The sequence below is a fragment of the Daucus carota genome, chromosome 8 (assembly GCF_001625215.2).
Source record: "Daucus carota subsp. sativus chromosome 8, DH1 v3.0, whole genome shotgun sequence".
Taxonomy (NCBI): Eukaryota; Viridiplantae; Streptophyta; class Magnoliopsida; order Apiales; family Apiaceae; genus Daucus; species Daucus carota.
In genome coordinates this window covers 29,124,025-29,147,730 of record NC_030388.2, presented here as the reverse complement: position 1 = coordinate 29,147,730, position 23,706 = coordinate 29,124,025, and the positions used below count along the sequence as shown (strand labels likewise).

At 41.6% G+C, this 23,706-nt stretch overlaps 4 protein-coding genes across 6 annotated transcripts; 2 read left to right on the top strand and 2 right to left on the bottom strand.

Moving 5' to 3' along the window:
• Nucleotides 1-625: 625 nt before the first annotated feature.
• Nucleotides 626-4,038, top strand: LOC108198947 (cytochrome P450 CYP72A219-like). Its single transcript, XM_017366720.2, has 5 exons — nucleotides 626-954; nucleotides 1,679-1,896; nucleotides 2,179-2,420; nucleotides 2,507-2,882; nucleotides 3,516-4,038. The coding sequence occupies exons 1-5, from the start codon at nucleotides 675-677 to the stop codon at nucleotides 3,939-3,941; spliced, it is 1,542 nt and encodes a 513-aa protein (XP_017222209.2). The 5' UTR covers nucleotides 626-674; the 3' UTR covers nucleotides 3,942-4,038.
• A 238-nt stretch (nucleotides 4,039-4,276) lies between these two features.
• LOC108197782 (uracil-DNA glycosylase, mitochondrial) lies at nucleotides 4,277-9,494 on the top strand. Its single transcript, XM_017365481.2, has 7 exons — nucleotides 4,277-4,636; nucleotides 5,060-5,289; nucleotides 5,783-5,941; nucleotides 6,632-6,662; nucleotides 7,078-7,213; nucleotides 8,176-8,259; nucleotides 9,151-9,494. The coding sequence occupies exons 1-7, from the start codon at nucleotides 4,369-4,371 to the stop codon at nucleotides 9,215-9,217; spliced, it is 975 nt and encodes a 324-aa protein (XP_017220970.1). The 5' UTR covers nucleotides 4,277-4,368; the 3' UTR covers nucleotides 9,218-9,494.
• A 410-nt stretch (nucleotides 9,495-9,904) lies between these two features.
• Nucleotides 9,905-23,609, bottom strand: LOC108199330 (uncharacterized). 2 transcript variants are annotated; one of them, XM_017367107.2, is made up of 11 exons: nucleotides 23,213-23,609; nucleotides 22,667-22,710; nucleotides 22,339-22,419; nucleotides 21,889-21,996; nucleotides 21,330-21,421; nucleotides 21,073-21,147; nucleotides 20,920-20,989; nucleotides 11,027-11,128; nucleotides 10,652-10,760; nucleotides 10,432-10,494; nucleotides 9,905-10,354 (listed from the first exon to the last, which is right to left on the bottom strand). In XM_017367107.2, the coding sequence occupies exons 1-11, from the start codon at nucleotides 23,427-23,429 to the stop codon at nucleotides 10,266-10,268; spliced, it is 1,050 nt and encodes a 349-aa protein (XP_017222596.1). In that variant the 5' UTR covers nucleotides 23,430-23,609; the 3' UTR covers nucleotides 9,905-10,265. The 2 variants fall into 2 exon arrangements, with proteins under 2 accessions (XP_017222596.1, XP_017222598.1); XM_017367109.2 differs by lacking the exon at nucleotides 22,667-22,710 and having other exon boundaries at nucleotides 23,213-23,438.
• LOC135148312 (uncharacterized) lies at nucleotides 15,371-20,913 on the bottom strand. 2 transcript variants are annotated; one of them, XM_064082954.1, is made up of 4 exons: nucleotides 18,251-20,913; nucleotides 16,860-17,964; nucleotides 16,550-16,786; nucleotides 15,371-16,413 (listed from the first exon to the last, which is right to left on the bottom strand). In XM_064082954.1, exons 2-4 carry the CDS (start codon nucleotides 17,962-17,964, stop codon nucleotides 15,500-15,502), a joined length of 2,256 nt encoding a protein of 751 aa, XP_063939024.1. In that variant the 5' UTR covers nucleotides 18,251-20,913; the 3' UTR covers nucleotides 15,371-15,499. The 2 variants fall into 2 exon arrangements, with proteins under 2 accessions (XP_063939024.1, XP_063939023.1); XM_064082953.1 differs by having other exon boundaries at nucleotides 16,860-20,913.
• Nucleotides 23,610-23,706: the final 97 nt, after the last annotated feature.

Sequence of the window (23,706 nt, the reverse complement as noted above, 5' to 3'; positions counted from 1 at the left end):
TGATTTTTGATACGCAAGAGATGAGATGGGTATAAAATGCGGTATAAGTATCAGTTTTATATTTTTTTTCTATTTAAGCAATTAAATATTAATATTTAATATAAAATTTATCAATAATGCAAAAATATATAACAATAATAAATTTATGAATATTTTAATTATTATAAATAACTAATATAATTATTTTTGAAAAGTTAAATATATTTATTTCAGCAATCAACCAGACACATGATGTTAGATATTATACCTTAAACTCATACCACCGATTTCTCATTCCAAATTCATACCATTCCGCGAACCAAACAACTCTAAACGCGCACACCAATAATCAGTAAGATAGTGTTAATTTTTTTTTGACATATTATCCAAATGTGAGTTTATGAGTTGATTTTAGACAAATTATTGGACTTGGCTTCTTAAATCGATGCTTGAAAGTTGAATCACTTGTGTCCCAATTTTTTACATGTTAGTTAGATACACAAGGTGTCATTAGTATAAGTAAAATCTATACAATATTAATTAAATATTTATAAAAAATTTGAAAATAAATATCAGGTACCAGCACTTCTCATTTTAAATTGTTGGGATCACATGACTCCCCATTTTCCATTAGTTTATAAAAGCAAGAGAACCATACTTAAACAACCAGAACAACTCTCCACTAGCTAGTGAATATGGAAGTACTGTTTGCAGCTTCAGTAGCAATCTCAGTTATTCTAGCTATACTTGCTCATTCTGCACTGAAATTACATCAAAGGCTATGGATTAGGCCCAAAAAGTTGGAAAAACAATTGAAAGAGCTGGGATTTAAAGGCAATCCTTATAGATTTCTGCATGGAGACATGAAGGAATACTTCAGCATAGCTCAAGCAGCAAATTCCAAGCCTATCAACTTCTCCCATGACATTGGAGCCCGGCTCTTGCCATATGAGCATCGAATCGTCGAAAAGCACGGTACATAAATTTTTAAGTCAACATACAATTTTTTTAATTTTACTATCATCAAATCTGTTAGAATATACTATGATCCTAGTAACCCACCTCCTAACACCTTAAGGTATTAGGAGAATTGGTCACTTAACATGATATCAAAACTTAGGCTCGCGGGAGACTTGAGTTGGAGTCCTTGTGACTAGGGACGGATCTACACTGGGGGCAGGGGGTTACTTGCCCCCAGTAGATTCTGTAGTGTGTAATATTTTCTACTATGCAAATTTTCTTAATTACAGCTTTGACACAGTGGTTCAAGCTTGAGTGTGGTTCACCGTTGGTTTTGGTTCGAATCGAATCCTGCCAACTGCACTTTGTTTTTGTTATCCAGGCACTTTTTCTTCCCAGGCTTGTAGTAATGTTTTTTTGCAGCAGTTGGGAACCCAGGCTTGTGTGCAGCAGTAGTAATTGTTCAGATGTTTCTTTACTGCACTTTTGTCCTTATTATATTAGGCTGCAAAAAAATTTTGCACCCACATTGTCGGAAACCTGGCTCCATCCCTGCGTGTGACCCCCGATATTCTCATAATTTATTAAGGACACGAACGTAAGTTTATGCCCCAAATATGGGCGCCCGTGATCCTGCAGAGTACTGAGAGTTCATTTTGTTAAAAAAATTTGTACCTAATTTTGTGCATGAAGCATTTTTCAAGTATTGAATGTAGTTGACTATGATCATATTTTGCAGGTAAAAACTCATTTGTGTGGTTTGGAGCCAAACCAAGGCTGAACATTATGGATCCGATGCTAGTTAAGGAGATTTTGTTTAAGCATGAGGAGTTTCATAAAGTGTATCCAGATCCAATTGCTGACCTTGTTGTAGGAGGGCTTTCGACAACTCATGCTGAGACATGGACAAGACGTCGGAAGATTCTTAATGTAGCTTTTAATGTTGAGAAGCTAAAGGTACACTAAAGATGAACAAACTTGGTTCTTGGTTCTTGCACTTGCTATATAGTAATTCGGATTTTCTTAGTCTGTGCACACTAACAACCACTTTTTAGTTAGGTGTCGGATTTATATTGGCCCATCTTATTAATAATGATTACACTCTGCATGTACAAAAATTTCCACCAATCAAAATCTTCCACCTGGGTAAACGTAGTTGTTAGTGTGTGCTCATGAGCACACACTAGAAAGACCCATGGTAATTTTTTATTTATTGAATTGGATTGATTTGTAATGAAGGGCACATTACCGGTACTTTACTTGAGTTGTAAAGATACAGTCAGTAAGTGGAAGGGATTAGTCTCAGCAGGAACAACTGAAATTGATGTTTGGCCTTATATAGAAATTCTGGCTCGTGATATGATTTCGCGAGCAGCTTTTGGCAGTTTTTATGAAGAAGGAAGAAGAATATTTCAACTCCATGATATGCAAGCTGATCTCGCCTTCCAGGTCATGGTATCTAGTTACATCCCCTGGTCGAGGTGACACTAATTTATATGGCACATATTATTTGATTAAGGAATGTCAATTAAGATTCTGAGAAATTGACAGAGATTTTTTTTAATAGGCACTTCAAATTTGGAGCAAACAAGAAAATGAAAGAATTAAACAAGGAGATGACTGGTCAACTGACTCGAATCATCAAAAAACGAGAGAAGGCACTTAAAATGGGACAGAAGGTAAACACTGATGACTTGTTGAGCGTATTAATGGATGCAACGAAGAAGGATATACAGGAAGGATCGGGAATGAGTATGGAAGAAGTGATTGATGAGTGCAAGTTGTTTTACTCAGCTGGAGCCGATTCAACTGCACGTTTGCTTGTGTGGACTATTGTATGCCTGAGCAAACATGGTGACTGGCAATCTCGTGCCAGAGAAGAGGTTTTCCAAGTAATGGGTGATAAAGATATCGACTGTGAAAAGCTTAACCAGCTCAAAATTGTAAGTAAACTTTTTTTATACTCTCGGATCATTTCTACTACTTGCAGTTAAAAAATATTGGATTATGCCTCGCAAAATATATTGGATTATGCCTCGTAAAATATATTGGATCTTGTTGAAGATGTACCCTTCGAAAGACAGGCTTTAGAGCTAGCTAGGAGAATTTATGAAGTTAAGTTTCATTATTAAGCTGTTATACTCGCTTTTGTGACAAAATTAACTAGTGTTGGATACATACTGAGTAGGCGTTTGGTTCATGGTTAAAAAGAGGCGTAGTTTCATCTCATTCCTGATTCCCAATCCCACTCACGAGTCACGATCCAAACCGCCCCAATATGGTAGCTCTTCATAGCAAACAACATAGTTACAGAGTTTTACTTCCTTCCTGCAGAGTGCAGAGTCTTTTTTGGTCACATTATCATTTGGTATTTTTGGTCACAAGGGGCGTAGGGTCATCTGAGACCACTGAAATTATTTAAAAAAAAACTTTTAGATATATTTTTTTGTCAGGAAAATTTTTTATAGTAGTAAATTTAAATATTGACACCACTGGATGAACAACTTTTATATGTATTTTCAGATGTTGTAAATTTTTGACACCACTTGATATAAATTCTGGTTACGCCTCTGCAGATAACGATGATATTGAACGAGGTGCTTAGGTTATATCCACCATCAGCTCTGCTCCTGCGAGCTACTTCCAAGAAAATGAAACTAGGAAATCTGACTATACCCGCGTGGGTGCACTTGACCATGCCAGTCATTTTTCACAACCACGACAGTGAAATTTGGGGTGAAGACGCGAAAGAGTTTAATCCACAAAGGCTTTCTGAAGGCATTTCTAATGCAACAAAAGGATCTCCCGTGTTCATTCCATTCAGTTGGGGTCCTAGAACGTGCATCGGCCAACACTTGGTCCTGATAGAAGCCAGGATCGCGATTGCAATGATCCTGCAGAGCTTCTCACTTGAGCTTTCTCCGTCCTATTTACATGCTCCCGAGCTTACTTTTCTCCTTAAACCTCAGTATGGTGCTAAAATTATACTGCAAGAGCTATAAACTGCATTTGTTTGCAGTGAAATGGTTCAGGTTTGCTGTTGTATTTCAGAAAGTGGGCTACTTATATGTCCTCTAATAATGACCAATATTTTTTTTAGACGAAGATATCTAAATTAAATAATTTTAGATGTTAAAGGACCCAAAATATATATTTTGCTATAAAATCAGAATAATTTAAGGATAATGGGGCCGTTCTTAAAAAATAATTTCCTGCGTAAAGTAAAAAGGTGGATTAGAAGAAAAAAATAAATAAATTATAAAAATGTTTGAAAAATAAGTAGAAACTCCGAAAAAACAACTTCTGCTTCTCCAAAACAAACAGCCCGTGATCCGATAATATAATGAATACAGGCGCGCGAAGAAAACGCCAACGCTCTAAATTCTCACTCTTTCCCGCCACAACACCATCAACAAAACCCCCAACAAGATGAAAAATCTCCTCTCCCGAACAACACTACCACTACCAAAAATGTCCTCCTCATCTTCCTCTAAAACCCTAACGGACTTTTTCCAGCGCTCCTCAAAACGCTTAAAAACAACCACAACGCTCTCCTCTCCTTCCGATTCCATCACGCTTCCCGATGACTCCGATCTCTCTCCGGACCAGAAATCGAGGATCGAATTTAACAAGCTCCTCGCCAAGTCCAAGCGCAACCTCAAACTATGCTCTCAAAGAGTCTCTAAAGCCTCTACAGGTCGATCTCTTTTTGTATATTCGTATTTATTTAGTTGAATACTCTTCCATTTCCTGTTACCTGCACGTATTTTGAGGTTCTTGTAAAATATAATTTTTTTATTTTTTTAAATTTTTTTTATCTAAATAAAAGTTTGAGATTTAAATTTTTATTCAAAAAAAACTTTAAAAAAAGTCATGAAACTATGCCGTGAACATAACAAGAAATTACATTTTGAATAAAAATTTAAACCTCAAACTTTTATTTAGGTAAAAAAATTTTAAAAAATATATTATAAAACTATACTTCAGAGTCTCAAAATACATGCCAACATGTAAACTAAAGAACCGGTGCGACATATGGGGTAATGTTTAGTTTATTTTATTGTTTAACTAATTGGATAAAAAATAGGAATTAATGTTTAGAAATGTTTTGATGATGAAGGTGATGGTGTGATGAGGTTGAATTTGAAGTTGGAGGAGTTGCTGGTGGAGGAGACGTGGCTGGAGGCGCTGCCGAATGAGTTTGAGAAGCCGTATGCGAAGAAGCTGTGTGAATTTGTGGAGAACGAAATATGTGGCAGTGGTTTTCCGATTTATCCGCCGCCTCATTTGATTTTTAATGCGCTTAATACGACTCCGTTTGATAGAGTGAAAGCTGTTATTATTGGACAGGTAGTTAAGTAACTACTGTTAGCTATATTATCATGCTGGATTGTAATTTGTTTGTTGCTGGTCGGTTCAATTGTTAAATATGCCCTCTGTTTGAAGTCCTTTTTATTTTGGTTTGGTGGTTATAATAAACATACTATTGTTTCAAGTTCCTGTGGCATATGATGCATAATTATCTTAAAAGGAACTATTATATAATTTAGTGGCACAAAAAGTTCACGGAATATGAAAAGAGCAAAAGAATGTGTAGTGACATTATTTTGCCCAGTTTGATGTGTAGATAGAAAATTAAGTCAACACGGACTTGGACATATAAGTGAGAAAGGAGAAATCGATGTAGTACTATAATTTCATATAAATCTTTACATGACACTGTTTTTTTCTTTCACTGGTTGATATTGGAGTTGAATGAAGACGGTATTTTCTTTGCAATAGTAATTAATATGAATTGATTACCGAGTACATGAAACTTGATATGACGTCTTTAACTTGTTAGGATCCATATCACGGACCAGGTCAGGCAATGGGTCTCTCTTTCTCCGTTCCAGAGGGCATTAAAGTTCCCTCAAGTTTAGGAAACATGTATAAGGAACTTAAACAAGATTTGCAATGTTCAATTCCATCTCATGGAAATCTGGAAAGATGGGCTCTACAGGTAAAATTTACGAAATTTTTGTTTCTGTTTATCTCATCTGCCCTGGTTATGGTCATCAGCTATATCTTACGTACATACAACACATTTGTTACTATTATTTTACATGATATACATTATAATTTAACTAGTCTCCAGACATTTGATGTATGCAACTAAGCAGCTTGCCACACGTCTAGTTAATGCTGTATTAGTTCTATTATAAGCTTAAACTGATTTTAATATCCTTTCAATAGTTTTTCAAATTTTGCACCTCTGCACGTTTCAGATGAAATTGCTTAGATTAATCTATGTGATGGTAGGTGGGATTTATAAATTATCACATTGATCCTCAAGTCTCCATTGTCGCACTAAAGAGTTACCGGTTTTTGATCTATGACTTTTTGTGGTTCCTTGCACCTCTTAAATGGATCATTCGAAAGAACAGACTTGCTAGAATGAGAAGAAGTTTACATTATTGGTGGAAACAATGATAATTAATCACCCATAGCAGTTAAAGATTACAAAATCCACATGAAGTTAAAAGAAACTACCAATGTCCTTGTTAGGCTAAGATATCATTTGCCGCCTTGTCATTAATTTAACATTATATTTTCTGTCAGATGTAATAAGTGTGTGTTCTGATGAAACAACATGGAGTCCCTTTCATTTTACTAATAAACTGAATTCTAAGACGAGCGCTAAATTTTTCAGGGTGTTCTACTTCTCAATTCGGTTCTTACTGGTAAGAATTCCATATATATCTGATTCATTCTAAAGTATACAACTATGTGATACTTATCAGATTCTGTGACAATCTTAATATGACTGTAAAATGGATGCTTTCTAAATCTGTTATTCTGAATCTAGCACATTTTACCTCATTAGACTGGGATGGTGTTATTTAGTTCATCCTGAAACAAGCTCCTCAATTCATTGCTTATTGTGTGGATTGTGTGGATACCAGAAATTCATTAGCAAGATCTTAATTTTCAGTTGTGCAAACATATTGCTGCATCTAAAGTTATTTGGAGTATGAGTTACCATTTGTTACAAACACAGGTTCTCCCACTGCATTGTTCTATACTCGATGCCTTGTAGGGATATTATTGTCCTTTTAGTTATGTTTACTGCTTTCACCATTTCTGATTTCTCCACAGTTAGGCAACATCAGGCAAACTCACATGCAAAGAAAGGATGGGAGCAGTATACTGATGCTGTTATAGAGACAATCTCCAAAAAGAAAAGAGGAGTTGTTTTCCTTCTTTGGGGAAATTATGCTCAGGTGAAATCCAGGTACTTCTATCAGTAAGTTTTATGGGTTAAGTTTTGCTAGTTGGATATTTTATCACTTTGTTATATGAATATGCTCTTGTGCAAAGTTCTTAAAGTGGAGCGTATATCTTAGAATTAGGCACGTGAACATATGCAGCAGTGGCTATCTGGAAGTTTTAATTAACTTAAACAAGCTATCAATAAGCACATGAACTAATGACATGTTGATGTCACCATTTAAACAACCTTCCATTACATGTTGGTTGAATAAACATCGTGTAGTTGTCAACATCTATGAACACAGGACACTACTCAGATACCAACTTTTTTTTTTTCTGGAATGCATAAGTGAGCATAACAGCTTTTAAATGGCTGTTTTCTATTAAAGTTGTACTAAGATGCTAGAAACTATTGTTTTAAGCCAAAAAGGAAGAGGAAAAAAAGACATAAGGTAGTGACTCTCAGTGTGATCTGGCCCAAGTTCAAAAAAGACTGGATTTGACCCAATCCGGAAGAAGTTCGAATTTGTCCCGGCCTAGAATAGAAGCCTGGTCTGGCTCGGATATTATCCAAATTTTATATAAAAATTGTAGCAAAATCCGAATAAATTAAAATGTTACCCGAATTTTAATTACTTTTTTTAAGAAAATCAGGCCCAGCCTGATTCGATTTCAAAGAATCCGGACTTTTTGAAGCCCGGCATGACTCCAGCCTGATCCGGTTTTCGGGCATCTCTGCCTGTATGCATGAAGCTGCTTCTGATCATAAGAAATTTTCATAAAGCTAAACTTGGGAAGTTACAAGTCCCACTTGAAAGTCAGTTTGAGCTCAAGTTGTTGGAACCTTGCAAAGAATACTTTGATTTATTTTTTCGCGAGTATTCTTTTGGTCCTCTGCCTGATCAAAATGTGAAATTCATCATTAAGGAGAAGTATTACCCAATTTTTTGCATGCATAAAAACTTATTTTGAAGTTTTTAACAGGTTGATTGATGGGACAAAGCACCACATTCTCAAGGCAGCACATCCTTCTGGTTTATCCGCAAACAGGGGCTTCTTTGGATGCAGGTTATTAATTTTACTGATAATTACAATCACATTGATTTCTGTCTCAAATTGTTAAATTTGGAAGTATGAGCCATTTTCGAAAATTTCGCCAGCAAATCCAGAACTATAAAATGTTCCTTTTATGCTTTCCGTGTATTTAATTGTGTGCACCAGCTATCTGCTTGGCCTAGGTTCGAGCCCAGGAAACACCCTCTTTTTGAAAATTAAGGACAGTGCTGTATACATAGGGATTAATCCCAAACGTTGCTTATGCGGGAGCCTTCCGCATCGGGTACAACCTTTATGTGTATTTGTTGTCTGATACCTGCCATGTTAAGAGCATTGTGTTTGCATCTTTTAGGAATCGACTTGTTTATTCGCTCTTATGGTTAAGTGTACCAACAGCCTGAACCAATATCGTGAAATATATTCTGGACCTGGTGATTTTGTAGTATATTGGACCACATTAATACACTTGAAGCAGCAGCATAAAAGTAAAACATCTGCAAAATGTTGAACCAAGTTGCAATTGTTTTTTTTGCTTACACACTGCCGTGATCAGATAAGAAATTGATTAACAGAAATATCTTATCAGCATCACCAGGCATTTGACAAACTAATTAACAGAAAATAAGGTAGATTATAAGTTTTTATTTGGATAAAGATCCTGCTGGGCAGTTTGTTAGTTTCTGTAGTCTTCAGATATTGATATCTCATATTATTGTTCATGATCTGATAAAGATACAATTTCGTTAACTGTATCATCATTGCAATAGGTAGAACTGGTTAATTTCTTTAGGAACATTGTCTATAAAAGCATATCTATGAACAACATATTTCTTGTAACAAGTTAATGGTTAGATTACTCTATGTAGTACATGAAATGTCCTTGATTACCCTCCCGTTATACAGGCATTTTTCTCGCACAAACCAGCTGTTGGAAGAAATGGGAATGTCTCCCATAGATTGGCAGCTATAATCTAGAGAAGTGACCAGCAACCCTGATGTAGTTTTGTCTTCTGGGCTCAGATATCACGACTGTTACTCACCTGGACACGTGGCAAATGTCGGACCCGGATTTTAGTTATAGGTTTGTAATGTATCATATGTAAGGGGTCCTAATCTAGCATTGAATTTTTCCTTCAACTGTTGAAGTCGATTCCTGTTTAGTAGCTATGTTTTTGGCTCTAATATGTAACTGGATTTTTTAAGACGTAGCACTGGTTATTAGTTGCCAAAACAGCTAAATTTGTTTATTATCATCTCATATCTAAACTTCAGAACCTATATTGTTGTAACTGATACGTGCTAATGTTTAACCATAATTTGCAGTAGATTTTTGGAGTGAAATTTGTATCACAGGAAAAAAGTATTGAGAAGCTGTTATAGGACAACTTTTAGTCTCATGTGATTTGATCAATTTCAGATCTGAAACAGAAATAAGGTCTTCCTAGTTCCTGCCCTTCCAACTGTATAAAATATGGCCTCCCATTTAGAATTGGAGAAAGCTTGAAATCAATTAAAATTCCGAATTTGAAAAGAATTAAACTGAAGTGTGGCTCCATAACTGAAGTTTCTTGTGAGCTGTCTCACTGCTCAGTAATTCTGCAATGGTGTGTACAGGCTCAGTGTGAGCGTAATCGTCTGCACTGTCTAGGTTCTGTAGTTTCTTAATTTGTCATACTAATCAAAGTCATTTCATATTAAGATTTTCCAGGCAGGCAGCATTTCTATATACAAGGATAATTTCAGAGGTCATGTAGATGGACGGATTTGTACAAACATTAAAGACGGCTTATACAAGTTGGTCAAATGCCTTACTATTTCACGAAATTCTGGTTATCATCTCCCCCAGTACGACCATTCAACTTTTTTGTAGTTATACAAGGATTACATTCAAGTTGTAGTACAATACCTATAGGATCATCAGAGCATGACCCAAGCATTCTGCAGTTGGTGAGTAGACATTGACATAGAATATTATCCCGAACCCTCCCCTTGTCGTGTTCACCAATGCATGCAACGAATCAAGTCATGCGAGGTGATGCAGCTAAGAAGCTTTCGAAAGCAGAGTTTTTTTCTTCAATGTCCCTGAATTCAGCTCTCCTCCCATGGCCTGCAATTTGTTTTAGCCAATCAATATATCAAAAGAAGTATTTGGGATAAAAGACCAGTTTTTCTAAATCAACCTACCTGGTAATATCCATTCAAAATCAAATTGCATCAACTTCTTGACACTCTTAATCTGAATCGGAACTGCCAAACACAAATAAATAGCATATACAAGTTAGAACACGTAACAGCCTACTTCACCAGCTGTACTACTTGACCTTTTCTGTTCATGCACTATAAAACATTTTCTTTGTGCACTCCCTCGTGAACGAGTGATAAACACTAATTTCATGTCTGGTACCCGAAAACCAGTTGTATGTCTCTGAAATGCATAGTCCAGATTCATCCATTGCCACGTGATCCCCAGCAAAAAGCACCTTGAGTGACTTGTGTAACAAGCAGACGGATCCCTGCCACAAAGAAAACAAATTGCAGGATATAAAACTCAAACTATAACATTTTAACCGAGTAAAGAAGCATCAATCTGATTAATGGATTTCCTTTTAACCGACTATCCAGAATAAAATAAAAAACAGAGGTTATCAACTTTGAAATATGGACATATAAGATTCAAGTTTAACAAATTCCTGCATGTTTCAAGCAATTATATCGACACAGATCACATTGAATAAATTGCTGGTCAGTCTATGGATAACATAAATTCATATCTACTCACTTTTGTGTGGCCTGGAACGTGTATAAGCTCGAGATCATCAGCAAGGCTCCATGGTCCAGTCCCGTTTAGCTTACGCTCTACGTCTTCAGTAGAAGAATCAACCTGTTGAAACATATATACAGCAAATTAATATAGTAAAATATCATTCTGATTAAACAAATAAGAGCTAGAATTATGCTGTGAAGAGTTTACAGATGATTAACTTTAGACCTGTCCCAAAAAAAATTTATTGCGATCTACATAGTGATTTAAATGTCGAAATGAGAAGGTGTTTCAAGCTTGGGACTTGGGACAGATGAATTGTTTATATAAACAGTGTTTATTCAATATACATAAATAAGCAAGCTGATTCAGAAATTGCTGTGACATGGATAGTTTGCCTTGAAGGCGGATCAAAAGGATATTGTCTATACACTTATCTTGAACCAGGTAAAGACGGGTTTGCCTTTTCAACTATAAACCTGCAGTTTACTTAGTTCTGTCGAGTGCTTTCATAAACGGACCTTTGATGTGTAGCAAAAATATTTTTATAGAAGCAATATGGAGATTGTTATGGCCAAATATCAACTCGGAAGATGATTGCATAAATCTCGCCTTAATTCAAGGAAAGGACCGATCTCCGGGATCGTCCTCGCCCATTACGTGGACCTCGCCATCTATGTGGCCCAGGAAGTGAGGACCAGCAACAGATGGACCCGGGTCAGCAGAAGGGTCCTCGCCCAGTAAGGGTCCTCGCCCAGTGTGGACCTTCGTCATAGGCATGTGTCGGCCTCGCGGCCCAATGACTGGCGGCCCGTCTTCAAGGAGTCCTCGCCCTCTGTGATGAGGCCTCGCCTAATGCTTACCTTCCTCGCCATCAGCATGGTCCAGGGCACAAGGCCCGGCATCAGGTAAGACCCCGTCTTCAGCCAAGTTCTCGCCCGATATGGAATCTCGCCCTTAATGTGGGTCAAGTCACGCGGCCCAGGTCTTCGATGGGGTCCTCGTCCTCAGCTATTGAGTCCTCGCCCAATACGCTTCTTCCTCGCCCAGTGCGGAATGGACCAGATACGCCTGCTTCTCAGGCCTGATTATTATTGTTTTATCTGGGCCCAGGTCCACCATCAGCCTCGCCCTAAGAGAGGACGGAGGGCTAGCCCATACAGCTGAGTCTGAGGAGGTCCACGTGGGCTAGTGCTGGTCAGCCCACCTAGTTCCATGCTCCTCAGAGGAGGCTGGGCTCCAGAAGCCCACGTCCGTCTGATCTCAGGCGGTGGCCCATCGCTGGAACCAAGGAATGAGAAACCTATTCTGATTAGGTTACTTGTTCCCCAAGAACTACGTCTGGCTTGATCCCTATAAATAGGGTACGTAGGCACATTGTTTGGGGGGAGGTCGCAACCCTTGCAAGAGCGAATACTCCTTCGATCTTGTGAGAAAACCCTAATCCCCCAAACGATCTCAGCCAAAACCAAAATCACCACCCATACTCCGTCGTCCGCCGTCATCGTCCACCACAAGTTCCAGCAACCCTCCCCGAATCTTGTTATCACCAGATTCCTCCGTTAACAATTGGCGCTAGAAGGAGGGGTTTTTGACATCTATTGGAGGAAGGATGTCACATGAGACGAAGAACGACGTTGTCAATCTAAGGAAGGGAAGGAAGACCTCGGAGACTCCGGCTACCAATCAGCTACCGTCGCCTCCCTTGACGTCCGGAACCAGCTATCCAGAACATCTTGAAGGAAAGGATATTCTGAGGACATGGAGCGCTGGACATCAGCATTATTATCAGGAAAGTTCATATTCTCCTTCTCTAAATTTGTGGTTATATTTTCTATTTTGATATTTGCGTAACAGTCCTGGAATCGATGAGATCACTCCCAAGACTCGGGGGTAGCAATGGTACGTTCCCTCCGACCACGCTATCATGTAAGCATGCTATTAACAACAAATTTAGAACCTTTTGTGTATCTTTTTTCGAATCTATATATTTGTGTCTTGTTTGGAGCGTGAAGACCAGGGACAACCTCCCTGCTGCTTTGGAATTCGTCTTCATGTGTAATCGAGGCACATGTTTGACACCCTCGGGATGCCTGGACAACCATCTTCATAAGATGGTTCGAAAGAATTCCTATGCCCTGGTGGCCCGTACTTCCGGTAAACCATCAGGAAGACCCTCAGGGGTGCAGCTTTGGAAAACCCTCAGGGGTTGGAGTTTTTATTCGAAAATATTTTTTATTTGTTCGTCCCCAAGTGCGGTGGAGGGCGACGACCCACCTACTTGGATGCCTAGGATTTAAGTGGATGTTGTCCCTACTGTCCTAGATGCCTGGGATTTAAGTAGATGATTTCCCTACTGTCCCGGAGGTTGATCGTCCCCAAGTGTGGTGGAGGGCGACGACCCACCTACTTGGATGCCTGGAATCTAAGTGGATGATTTCCCTACTGTTCCAGAGGTTGTTTTTCCCCAAGTGTGGTGGAGGGCAACGACCCACCTACTTGGATGCCTAGGATCTAAGTGGATGATGTCCCTACTGTCCTAGATGCCTGGGATTTAAGTAGATGATTTCCCTACTGTCCCGGAGGTTGTTCGTCCCCAAGTGCGGTGGAGAGCGACGACCCACCTACTTGGATGCCTGGGATCTAAGTGGATGATGTCCCTACTGTCCCAGAGGTTTATGTTCCCAAGTGTGGTGGAGGGCGACGACCCACCTACTTGGATGCCTAGGATCTAAGTGGATGATGTCCCTACTGTCCTAGATGCCTGGGATTTAAGTAGATGATTTCCCTACTGTCCCGGAGGTTGATCGTCCCCAAGTGCGGTGGAGGGCGACGACCCACCTACTTGGATGCCTGGGATCTAAGTGGATGATGTCCCTACTGTCCCAGAGGTTTATCTTCCCCAAGTGTGGTGGAGGGCGACGACCCACCTACTTGGATGCCTGGAATCTAAGTGGATGATTTCCCTACTGTTCCAGAGGTTGTTTTTCCCTAAGTGTGGTGGAGGGCAACGACCCACCTACTTGGATGCCTAGGATCTAAGTGGATGATGTCCCTACTGTCCTAGATGCCTGGGATTTAAGTAGATGATTTCCCTACTGTCCCGGACGTTGATCGTCCCCAAGTGCGGTGGAGGGCGACGACCCACCTACTTGGATGCCTAGGATTTAAGTGGATGTTGTCCCTACTGTCCTAGATGCCTGGGATTTAAGTAGATGATTTCCCTACTGTCCCGGAGGTTGATCGTCCCCAAGTGTGGTGGAGGGCGACGACCCACCTACTTGGATGCCTGGAATCTAAGTGGATGATTTCCCTACTGTTCCAGAGGTTGTTTTTCCCTAAGTGTGGTGGAGGGCAACGGCCCACCTACTTGGATGCCTAGGATCTAAGTGGATGATGTCCCTACTGTCCTAGATGCCTGGGATTTAAGTAGATGATTTACCTACTGTCTCGGAGGTTGTTCGTCCCCAAGTAAGGTGGAGGGCGACGACCCACCTTCTTGGGTGCCTAGGATTTAAGTAGATGTTGTCCCTACTGCCCTAGATGCCTGGGATTTAAGTAGATGATTTCCCTACTGTCCCGGAGGTTGTTCGTCCCCAAGTAAGGTGGAGGGCGATGACCCACCTTCTTGGATGCTTAGGATTTAAGTAGATGTTGTCCCTACTGTCCTGGATGCCTGGGATTCAAGTAGATGATGTCCCTACTGTCCTGGATGCCTGGGATTTAAGTAGACGGGGTCCCTACTGTCCCGGAGGAGGTACGTCTGAACTCTTTGTATTCTGAACTCGTTTTCAGAGAAAGGTCGCGACTCTTCAAGGGAAGCCGACCGTTGAGTAGCTCGGAGAAGCTTTGAAACGAAGAAGAAGAACCTCGCCCCCTGCTACAGGCGAGGACAAAGGAAAAGACGAAGTAAGTAAGCAAGAATAAGACGCAAAGACCAGAGGCACAGTCCTCGCCCGTTGAAGAGTCCTCGCCCTGAATGCTAGCGAAGCAATGTTCGGATGCATGAGGACGGCGACTGCATATGAGAACAAGGGAGAACTTCACCTTTTGCTAAAGGCGAGGACGAGGACACTCGGATAAGGGAGATGCGTGAAGTGAGAATGAAAGTAAACAAGGGGAAGGACAGTCCTCGCCCTCTTAGATTTCACGAGAAAGAGGGCAAGGGAGGGGTGAATCCTCGTCTTCATTTATGAGCATACAAGGAAGAATAAAAATAAGAGGCTAAGAGCCTCGCCCGAGGATGGATCCTCGCCCTGTGCAGCTATCTTAAAGATGAGTGGTCAAGGGAAGGATGAGCCCTCGAGGTGCAAGTAGATATAAAAATTATCAAAAAGACATGGCGAAGACGACGAAGCAAGATAAATTAAAAGCACAAGACTACAACAGCAAAAGAGTTAGAATTCAAATACAACTGGCAAGGCCAATTACGGAGGGCTCGCACTCCAAATGTACTTAAGACTGTTCAAAATAAAAAGTTCATTCCTTCTGCTACTCAGTGGTGGTGGCCTCACCGTCGCCCTTGTCTCCTGCCTCGCCCTGTGTGGTCTCGCCACCTTTCTTGGCAAACGCCTCCTTCTCTGAAAGGATCTTCGCCTCAAGATCCTTCCTCGCCTTCTCAATGGCGGTAGCATTAGCCTCTTTGAAGCCCACCATGAAAGCAGGAGTAGAAGGGGCGAAGAACGTCGTCCAGTCGTAGTCAGGGTCCGCAGCCAAGAAATTGATAAGATATTCCGAGAACCCAAGGCGGTATGCGTCGCTCAGCTCCTTGGATTTGGAGGCTTTCTCGCCCTCAAGCTCATACTGGAGACCTGCGATGGTAGAGTTGGCGAGGTTGGCGGCTGAAGTTGAGGACTCAGTGAGTTCATTGAGGGTATCCTGAACATTCCTGATCTGGGCATCCCTTGTCTTGATATCATCTTTGTATTTCTTCTGGAGGTCTTTCAGACGATTCGCGGACGTTGTTGCCTCGCTCTTTAGCTTCGTGTTCGCCTTTTCCAGCTCTGCTATGTGAGCATTTTTGGCGGCAAGGACGTTGAGTCCCTGAAAAAACGCCTCGCCCAATCCTAACTTGAAGCCATGTTCAGCTTCATCAGCTTTCTTTGACGACCAGACTTTGACGTCCACAGCATCATAGTTGTCTTCGGCCAAAACACTGAAGGCGACAGACACAACAGAGGGGGTCGACTCCTCGCCCTTTCTTGGTTTCTTTTTTGAGGCTGCAACTTCGTCTTCGTTCCCCCGTTTTTGCTTGTTCCTCGCCCTCAATTCTTTCTCAGGTGGAGGGGTCTGGTTCCGGCGAGGAGTAGGAGTGGCATTCACAGAGATGGTGGGGCGAGGCTGAGAAACGGGGACTTGCCTTCCAGCAAAAGGGTTATTACCAAAAGGCAGTTCGGCCATCTTCCCTAAAAAAAAAAAAAAAACCAAGTGTAAACATTATGCGATGAATATATGATTGGCAAGGAACATGTATCAAGAAAACAGTCAAGCGTGAAAAAGATAAAGGGCGAGACGCGAGCAGACAAAGGGCGACGCTTCTACCTTTACCAGTCAAGGACGCTAACGACTTTTTAAGGCACTCTAGAGCTTTCTTCGACCGATTCCTCTTGTCGAATTTTATCAAAGGGACTTGGCCAAAACCCTTGTTATAAAAGCCATATTCGCGAAGCGATTCCGGAGTAACGATCTCGTCGAGCTTCTTCTGGGCGGCATCAAGATTGTCAACAGCCTGGGCACGAGTCAAGAGCTCGCCCTCGAGGTCGGTTTGTTGAGGTTTATCTGATAAGGAGTTAAAGTTAAGTACAGATGATAGACGGGAAGGTGAGAAGAAGGTGATGAAGATTATACTTACAAGGGTCAAGATTAAAAGACACCCTTTGGCGAGGAATGTCGTAGAAGTAGAAGTAATCCGGCTTCCAGAATTTCATGTTGCTAGGATTTCCAACGGAGAAGCCTTTCTTGTGATGGCAAGGATGGAGCGTTAGATAGAAAAAGCCATAATCGTCGCCTGTCTTCCTCAACGAGAGAAAGTGATCCATCTCAAGCATTGAGGGTTCGGGAAACCCAAGGCGGCGATACACTATGTAGATACCTATGGCAAGCCTCCAGCTGTTGGGACCGACTTGGATTGGGGCGACGTCATAATGGTTTGCCAACTTTAGCAACCACGGGTGCATAGGCCATCCGAAACCCAGCTCCGCAAGCTTATTAGTTACCACCATGCGAGGACATGGGAGACCGTCAAAATTGAACCTGTGCATCCTCATGAAGCGGCGAGGCCTATACCACTTGCCTTGGAAATTGTAGTACTCAATCATCCACATTATTTCGTCCGAGGAAATTTGCGAAGAGAGTCCCGCACAGGTTACTGTCTTATTGACATGGCGCTGTCGATTCCTCTCTTTCTCTGGGACGTCTTCGTCAAAGTCAAAGTCATAGTCGTGATTGAAGGTCTCTGGAACAAAAGGGTTGTTAGCAGGCGAGGGGCATTCCATCTCATAACGAATTGGCGAGGCAGATATAGCGTTTGCATCATCCTCGCCCTCAGATAAGTGTTTACTACGGCTTGATTCCCCAGTTTCAGTTTCATTATTGTCCTCGCCCTTTATGTCTTCCTCGCCATTTGAGTGATCAGCATAGGCATCTCTGACCATTTGAAGCTGCTTCCCCTTGCCAACTCCCAAGAGGGGGCGAGAATGACCGGAACGTTCGAGGTTTTTGAAGAGGGAATCCGGAGAATCGTCATCCATCTGGGGATTGTACACACTATCTTCGTCGCTCGAGGAGATGCTGAGAACTTCGAGTGGATCTGGCCGGCGAGAAGGACCGGCCCCGTCCTGATGAGCCCTCAGCCACGCCTGATCTAAGACGTGGCCAGCTTTTGGGTCGACGTCAAGAGATGACCACGAATCGACCTGAGCATTAGCGTTGGGAGGAGATTGTTGAGAGTTCGTCATCTGAAAGAAAGATGGCGGGGAAGGAATCAATGCGGGGAAGGAATCAATGGTGATATTTAGTATGGGGCTACAGATAAGGAAGAAAAGAGAAAATAAAGTCATGAAGGGCGACGACGTTGGTAACAGGTCCTCGCCCTAAGCAAGCATGTTATCGATTTGACAGAGCCTTCGCCTGCAATTACTCTAACTCTTGCGAGCGACGCTTATGTTAATAATTGGGAAACCCTAGGTGCCTACGTGGACAAATAAAATTGAATTTGAAAAGGAAGAAAGAGAACATGCGTACCTGCAATTTCTGAAAGCGGTAGAAGGTGCGAGGCTTTGAGAAAAGCGTCGCCTGATGCTACCAATTCAGGAGAATAATCCAGCAGCACTTCGTGTGTATACTTTTGGAGTGAAAAGAGCTGCTCTTATATAGAGGAAGGAAGAGGCGGGATAATTACTGACATCAAAGCCACGTGGCACGCCCCGAATGGCCAGTTTTCTCACGCTTCGAGGCAGGACTTTTGAATTCTGCTGGCGTCTCTTGTGTAGCCAATGTGATTTTTCCACCATTTTTGCAAGAATCTCTGAGCCAAGACGAAAATTTTGATATATGACGAGCAACAACAGGCGAGCACTTACCATCTTCCTCGCCCGATGCTTTTTTTTCCGCACTTATGTTACAAGGAACTGGGGGGTTGTCGTTATAGCCAAATTTTGCGTCATCCTTCGAAGATAACGTCTACCTCAGCGGGTGATTGTCCTCTCACTCATTTGATGATCGTCGTCTACCTCAGCTGATGAGCTTCGTCTACCTCAGCTGATGATCGTCCTCGCCCTCAGCAGATGATCGTCCTCTCACTCAGCTGATGATCGTCCTCGCCCTCAGCAGATGATCGTCGTCTCACTCAGCTGATAAGCTTCGTCTACCTCAGCAGATGATCATCCTCGCCCTCAGCAGATGATCGTCCTCTCGCTCAGCCGATGATCGTCATCTACCTCAGCTGATAAGCTCGTCCTGAGCTGATGATCGTCCTCGCCCTCAGCAGATGATCGTCCTCTCCCTCAGCTGATGATCGTCGTCTACCTCAGCTGATAAGCTTCGTCCTGAGCTGATGATCGTCCTCGCCCTCAGCAGATGATCGTCCTCTCCCTTAGCTGATAAGCTTCGTCTACCTCAGCTGATGATCATCCTCGCCCTCAGCAGATGATCGTCCTCTCACTCAGCTGATGAGCTTCGTCTACCTCGGCTGATGATCATCCTCGCCCTCAGCAGATGATCGTCCTCTCCCTCAGCCGATGAGCTTCGTCTACCTCAGCTGATGATCGTCCTCGCCCTCAGCAGATGATCATCCTCTCACTCAGCTGATGAGCTTCGTCTACCTCGGCTGATGATCATCCTCGCCCTCAGCAGATGATCGTCCTCTCCCTCAGCCGATGAGCTTCGTCTACCTCAGCTGATGATCGTCCTCGCCCTCAGCAGATGATCATCCTCTCACTCAGCTGATGAGCTTCGTCTACCGCAGCTGATGATCGTCCTCTCACTCAACTATCGATCGTCCTCTCACTCAGCTGTTGACCATCTTTTCACTCAACTGATCGTCTCGCTCAGCTAAGCCTCACCTTCAGCTCACCCCTTAACGGAGTCCTCGCTTGAGGGGCGTCCTCGCCCGTTGCTGATTCTAGCAATTAGCTAACCGGAGTGGAAGACTTATACCATCCTCGCCTTCAATGAGTCCTCTCCTGGAGTCATGTCCGGAATGTGATACTTGATTATCTAAATGACTTGGCTCTTTGATGGAGTCCTCGCCCAAGGATGGAGCTCGCCAGAGTACTATTACAGGAAACCAGCCAACTAACCATCTTCCTCGCCTGAAGCTTCTTTAAACCCTTTCGCACTTATGCTTCAAGGGCTTGGGGGGTAGTTGTTATGGCCAAATATCAACTCGGAAGATGATTGCATAAATCTCGCCTTAATTCAAGGAAAGGACCGATCTCCGGGATCGTCCTCGCCCATTACGTGGACCTCGCCATCTATGTGGCCCAGGAAGTGAGGACCAGCAACAGATGGACCCGGGTCAGCAGAAGGGTCCTCGCCCAGTAAGGGTCCTCGCCCAGTGTGGACCTTCGTCATAGGCATGTGTCGGCCTCGCGGCCCAATGACTGGCGGCCCGTCTTCAAGGAGTCCTCGCCCTCTGTGATGAGGCCTCGCCTAATGCTTACCTTCCTCGCCATCAGCATGGTCCAGGGCACAAGGCCCGGCATCAGGTAAGACCCCGTCTTCAGCCAAGTTCTCGCCCGATATGGAATCTCGCCCTTAATGTGGGTCAAGTCACGCGGCCCAGGTCTTCGATGGGGTCCTCGTCCTCAGCTATTGAGTCCTCGCCCAATACGCTTCTTCCTCGCCCAGTGCGGAATGGACCAGATACGCCTGCTTCTCAGGCCTGATTATTATTGTTTTATCTGGGCCCAGGTCCACCATCAGCCTCGCCCTAAGAGAGGACGGAGGGCTAGCCCATACAGCTGAGTCTGAGGAGGTCCACGTGGGCTAGTGCTGGTCAGCCCACCTAGTTCCATGCTCCTCGGAGGAGGCTGGGCTCCAGAAGCCCACGTCCGTCTGATCTCAGGCGGTGGCCCATCGCTGGAACCAAGGAATGAGAAACCTATTCTGATTAGGTTACTTGTTCCCCAAGAACTACGTCTGGCTTGATCCCTATAAATAGGGTACGTAGGCACATTGTTTGGGGGGAGGTCGCAACCCTTGCAAGAGCGAATACTCCTTCGATCTTGTGAGAAAACCCTAATCCCCCAAACGATCTCAGCCAAAACCAAAATCACCACCCATACTCCGTCGTCCGCCGTCATCGTCCACCACAAGTTCCAGCAACCCTCCCCGAATCTTGTTATCACCAGATTCCTCCGTTAACAGAGATGAATAAATCAAGTAGCATAAAAAGTACAAATATTAAATACTTCTTCTGAGTGGATAATTCTATCACAGTTTAGCCTCTTCGACCACTTCATATGATCTGCAATATCATCCCTGATCACAAAAGGAGCAATAATCATTTACAAAAGAGAGATTCGCAACGCTCCGTGTTATATATGTGATATAGTAATTCATACCTGTGGGTAAGGAACATGTAACGAGCTCCACCCATCATTTCAAGTCTACGGGCCAGTTTATCTGTATATTTTGGACTGCAAGACCCGTGATGGCCACGTTATTCAAGTAAACCAACAAAAATTTCGGTGCGAGCAAAAAACAGAAAGAGGTTCTCACTCTAAAGCTTCTTTGTTTCCAGAACATTTTAATCCTTGATTTTATTAAACATTATAATGGATGCGAACACCTGTTTGAGAAATTAAACAAAATATCATACCTGTCTACAAGAATATTTCCTTCAGGATGGACGATGAAGTATGAGGCAGCTCCAAATGACTTCTCAGAATGATAACCACAATGATATATACCCTAAAACAATCACTCAATTTTGCTTAGCTAGAGAAAAATAATAAATATGTAGAAGAAATTTAGACTTCAGTTTTTAAAAAAATTGGTAAGTCATAACACAAAGTAATAAAAATATGGTAGTGGTAGGAAACATCGAAGAAAGTTCAGTTACAACTTACAAGTCAATAAACCATGCTAAGTACACTCTTAACTAAAGAAAGTATTATAAAAGGAAAAGGTCTTGATCGACTATGGCTAATAGCTTCTTATAAAGTCCGCTTAAATTGGAGGCCGCACTATTAATCCCCTCCAGATATACATACTATACATATGCTTTCTCAAATTTGCGAACTATTTTAAAAACTTAACATGAACAATAAATGATCTGTACACGTGTACTCAAACAACACAACAAAATCGCTGTAAGAGAGAAAAGTGGTATTATATACAGACGCACACACATATTTAGCAATGCATAAAATGAGTACCGGAATTCTCTGCTCATTAACAGGAATAGGAAATGTCTTCTGAACCTCCAAGATATCAGCAGGAGGTTTCTCTGTGCGGATTGAGCTTGTTGGACATGAAAGTAAGGCCTATAGCATCAATGATTTAACTAATATAGTAAGTTATTCAAAAAAAAAAAACTAATATAGTAAGGATCACAATATAAACTTATAAAAAGTATTATTGTTATAATTTTATGACATTATATTAGATTTTCTCCGGAATCAACTGTCTGATGATAAATGGTGATTTTGTATTATTCCATCAAAGCAAACATAATACATATTGTACATATGTATACTAATAAACTATCATTTACTACTGCAACCAAATATGATTGATCAGCCAAATATGATTGATCCGCATATTTCCGAATAATGATAATTAAGTTTATAATAATTTTGTTCCATTGAAAATGAAGGCAATAATACCTGTAGAGCCTTTACTCGTTCTTCTTTACAATCTGGCTGTTTAGACACTGCTGACATGCCATCAGCTCGGCTGAAAATTTCCTGAGAAGGTTAAAGTAAACATTGTCATATAAGTTATGCGGGTGCTTGCTTGCTTGCTAGTTGCTCGTATGTACACAATGAAAGCTATAGATTATAAGTGGCCTATTCAACTAGATATTAAAGTGCTTTGGTATATGACAAATTATTTGGTCTTTCTAGGGCGGAGGTCCCTAGAAACACACTATATACGGGTTTATGCTGAGGTTAACAGATTAATTTTGTATGATCTGTTGAAATGATAGAGTACCGGAGCCATCCAGCGACACGTATCACAATCTATGCATGTATGATCTGCAATTCAACAAATACAAGACATGAAAACATTTATATTAATCAAGGGTAAAATTTTAGTTCCAGCAATGAATGATCACATTAACAAAACGAACCGATTTATCATGTGATAATTTCACCATGTTCAAGAACCAAGATCCTTTCGAGAATTAAAAAAAGAACTACAATTTATGCGATTTCCCCCTTTCTTTTCATAAAAAAGATTGCAATTCATATTTTAAACTAAGCTGGTCAAGTTAAAAACCAAACAGAGACATATTATATAAGTCCCTCTGCCGGCATCATAAGGTCCTACCACCTTGTCACGTAACATCGTATCAGAGCTCATTCAAGAATTCGAAGCTAATGAGCTCGATATTCTTGAAAATTTAATTTCAATTTACCATCCACATACTAATATGTTAGACACACACGCTAGACACGAATCAATGACCTCTTGATCTGACAGTATCTTTTAACGTCACAGCCAAAAACTAATATATAGAGAAAGATGGAAAGTTACCAACAAAGAAGTCTCCAGGAACGTTGTGGGGGCGTCTCTCCCTCTTGGAGAAAGAAGTTTTAGTGGATCCCTGAGCATCATAGCTCTTGTTCTGAGATTGGACTGCTTTAACAACAAAAGGGCTATACTTCCTGAGATGGGTACGTGAGTTAAAAGATTTTGTCAAGTTAAAAGTATTCATAGGTCCAGCTAAAGCTGTAGCTCCACTAACTTCCATCTCTCTAAGTCTCTCTCTCGCTCTCTTTCTCTGAGTCTCTGGTGAAATAAAATAAGTGGGTGTTTGGACTTGGGTATGAAATGCTAGTAGTATTGTATGGGAAAGTAGAAACGTATAGTATTCAATAAGATTAGAAGAAAAGACAGAGAAGACTTGTTATAGGGATGCACGCACACCAGGATGATGGACAGGATCGAGACACATCACACATGCCACGTTTACTCTGCCCTCATGTATATATGTCTTAGCATTTTATTGTTATCCATTTCCGTAAGAG

Bases quoted from the DNA above. Each gene is read 5' to 3' on its own strand.
- LOC135148312 (XM_064082953.1), bottom strand. From the start codon at position 18,066: ATGACTTTATTTTCTCTTTTCTTCCTTATCTGTAGCCCCATACTAAAT. The intron at 16,787-16,859 runs GTAAGTATAATC...ACTCCTTATCAG, and splicing joins GTCTTTTAATCTTGACCCTT to ATAAACCTCAACAAACCGAC. The intron at 16,414-16,549 runs GTAGAAGCGTCG...TTTTTTTTTTAG, and splicing joins AGCGTCCTTGACTGGTAAAG to GGAAGATGGCCGAACTGCCT.
- LOC108197782 (XM_017365481.2), top strand. From the start codon at position 4,369: ATGAAAAATCTCCTCTCCCGAACAACACTACCACTACCAAAAATGTCC. The intron at 5,290-5,782 runs GTAGTTAAGTAA...TTAACTTGTTAG, and splicing joins AAGCTGTTATTATTGGACAG to GATCCATATCACGGACCAGG. The intron at 7,214-8,175 runs GTACTTCTATCA...AGTTTTTAACAG, and splicing joins TATGCTCAGGTGAAATCCAG to GTTGATTGATGGGACAAAGC.
- LOC108199330 (XM_017367107.2), bottom strand. From the start codon at position 23,429: ATGGAAGTTAGTGGAGCTACAGCTTTAGCTGGACCTATGAATACTTTT. The intron at 22,711-23,212 runs GTAACTTTCCAT...GTTGAATTGCAG, and splicing joins TCCTGGAGACTTCTTTGTTG to ATCATACATGCATAGATTGT. The intron at 10,355-10,431 runs GTAGGTTGATTT...AACAAATTGCAG, and splicing joins TTTTGAATGGATATTACCAG to GCCATGGGAGGAGAGCTGAA.
- LOC108198947 (XM_017366720.2), top strand. From the start codon at position 675: ATGGAAGTACTGTTTGCAGCTTCAGTAGCAATCTCAGTTATTCTAGCT. The intron at 955-1,678 runs GTACATAAATTT...CATATTTTGCAG, and splicing joins TCGAATCGTCGAAAAGCACG to GTAAAAACTCATTTGTGTGG. The intron at 1,897-2,178 runs GTACACTAAAGA...TTTGTAATGAAG, and splicing joins TTAATGTTGAGAAGCTAAAG to GGCACATTACCGGTACTTTA.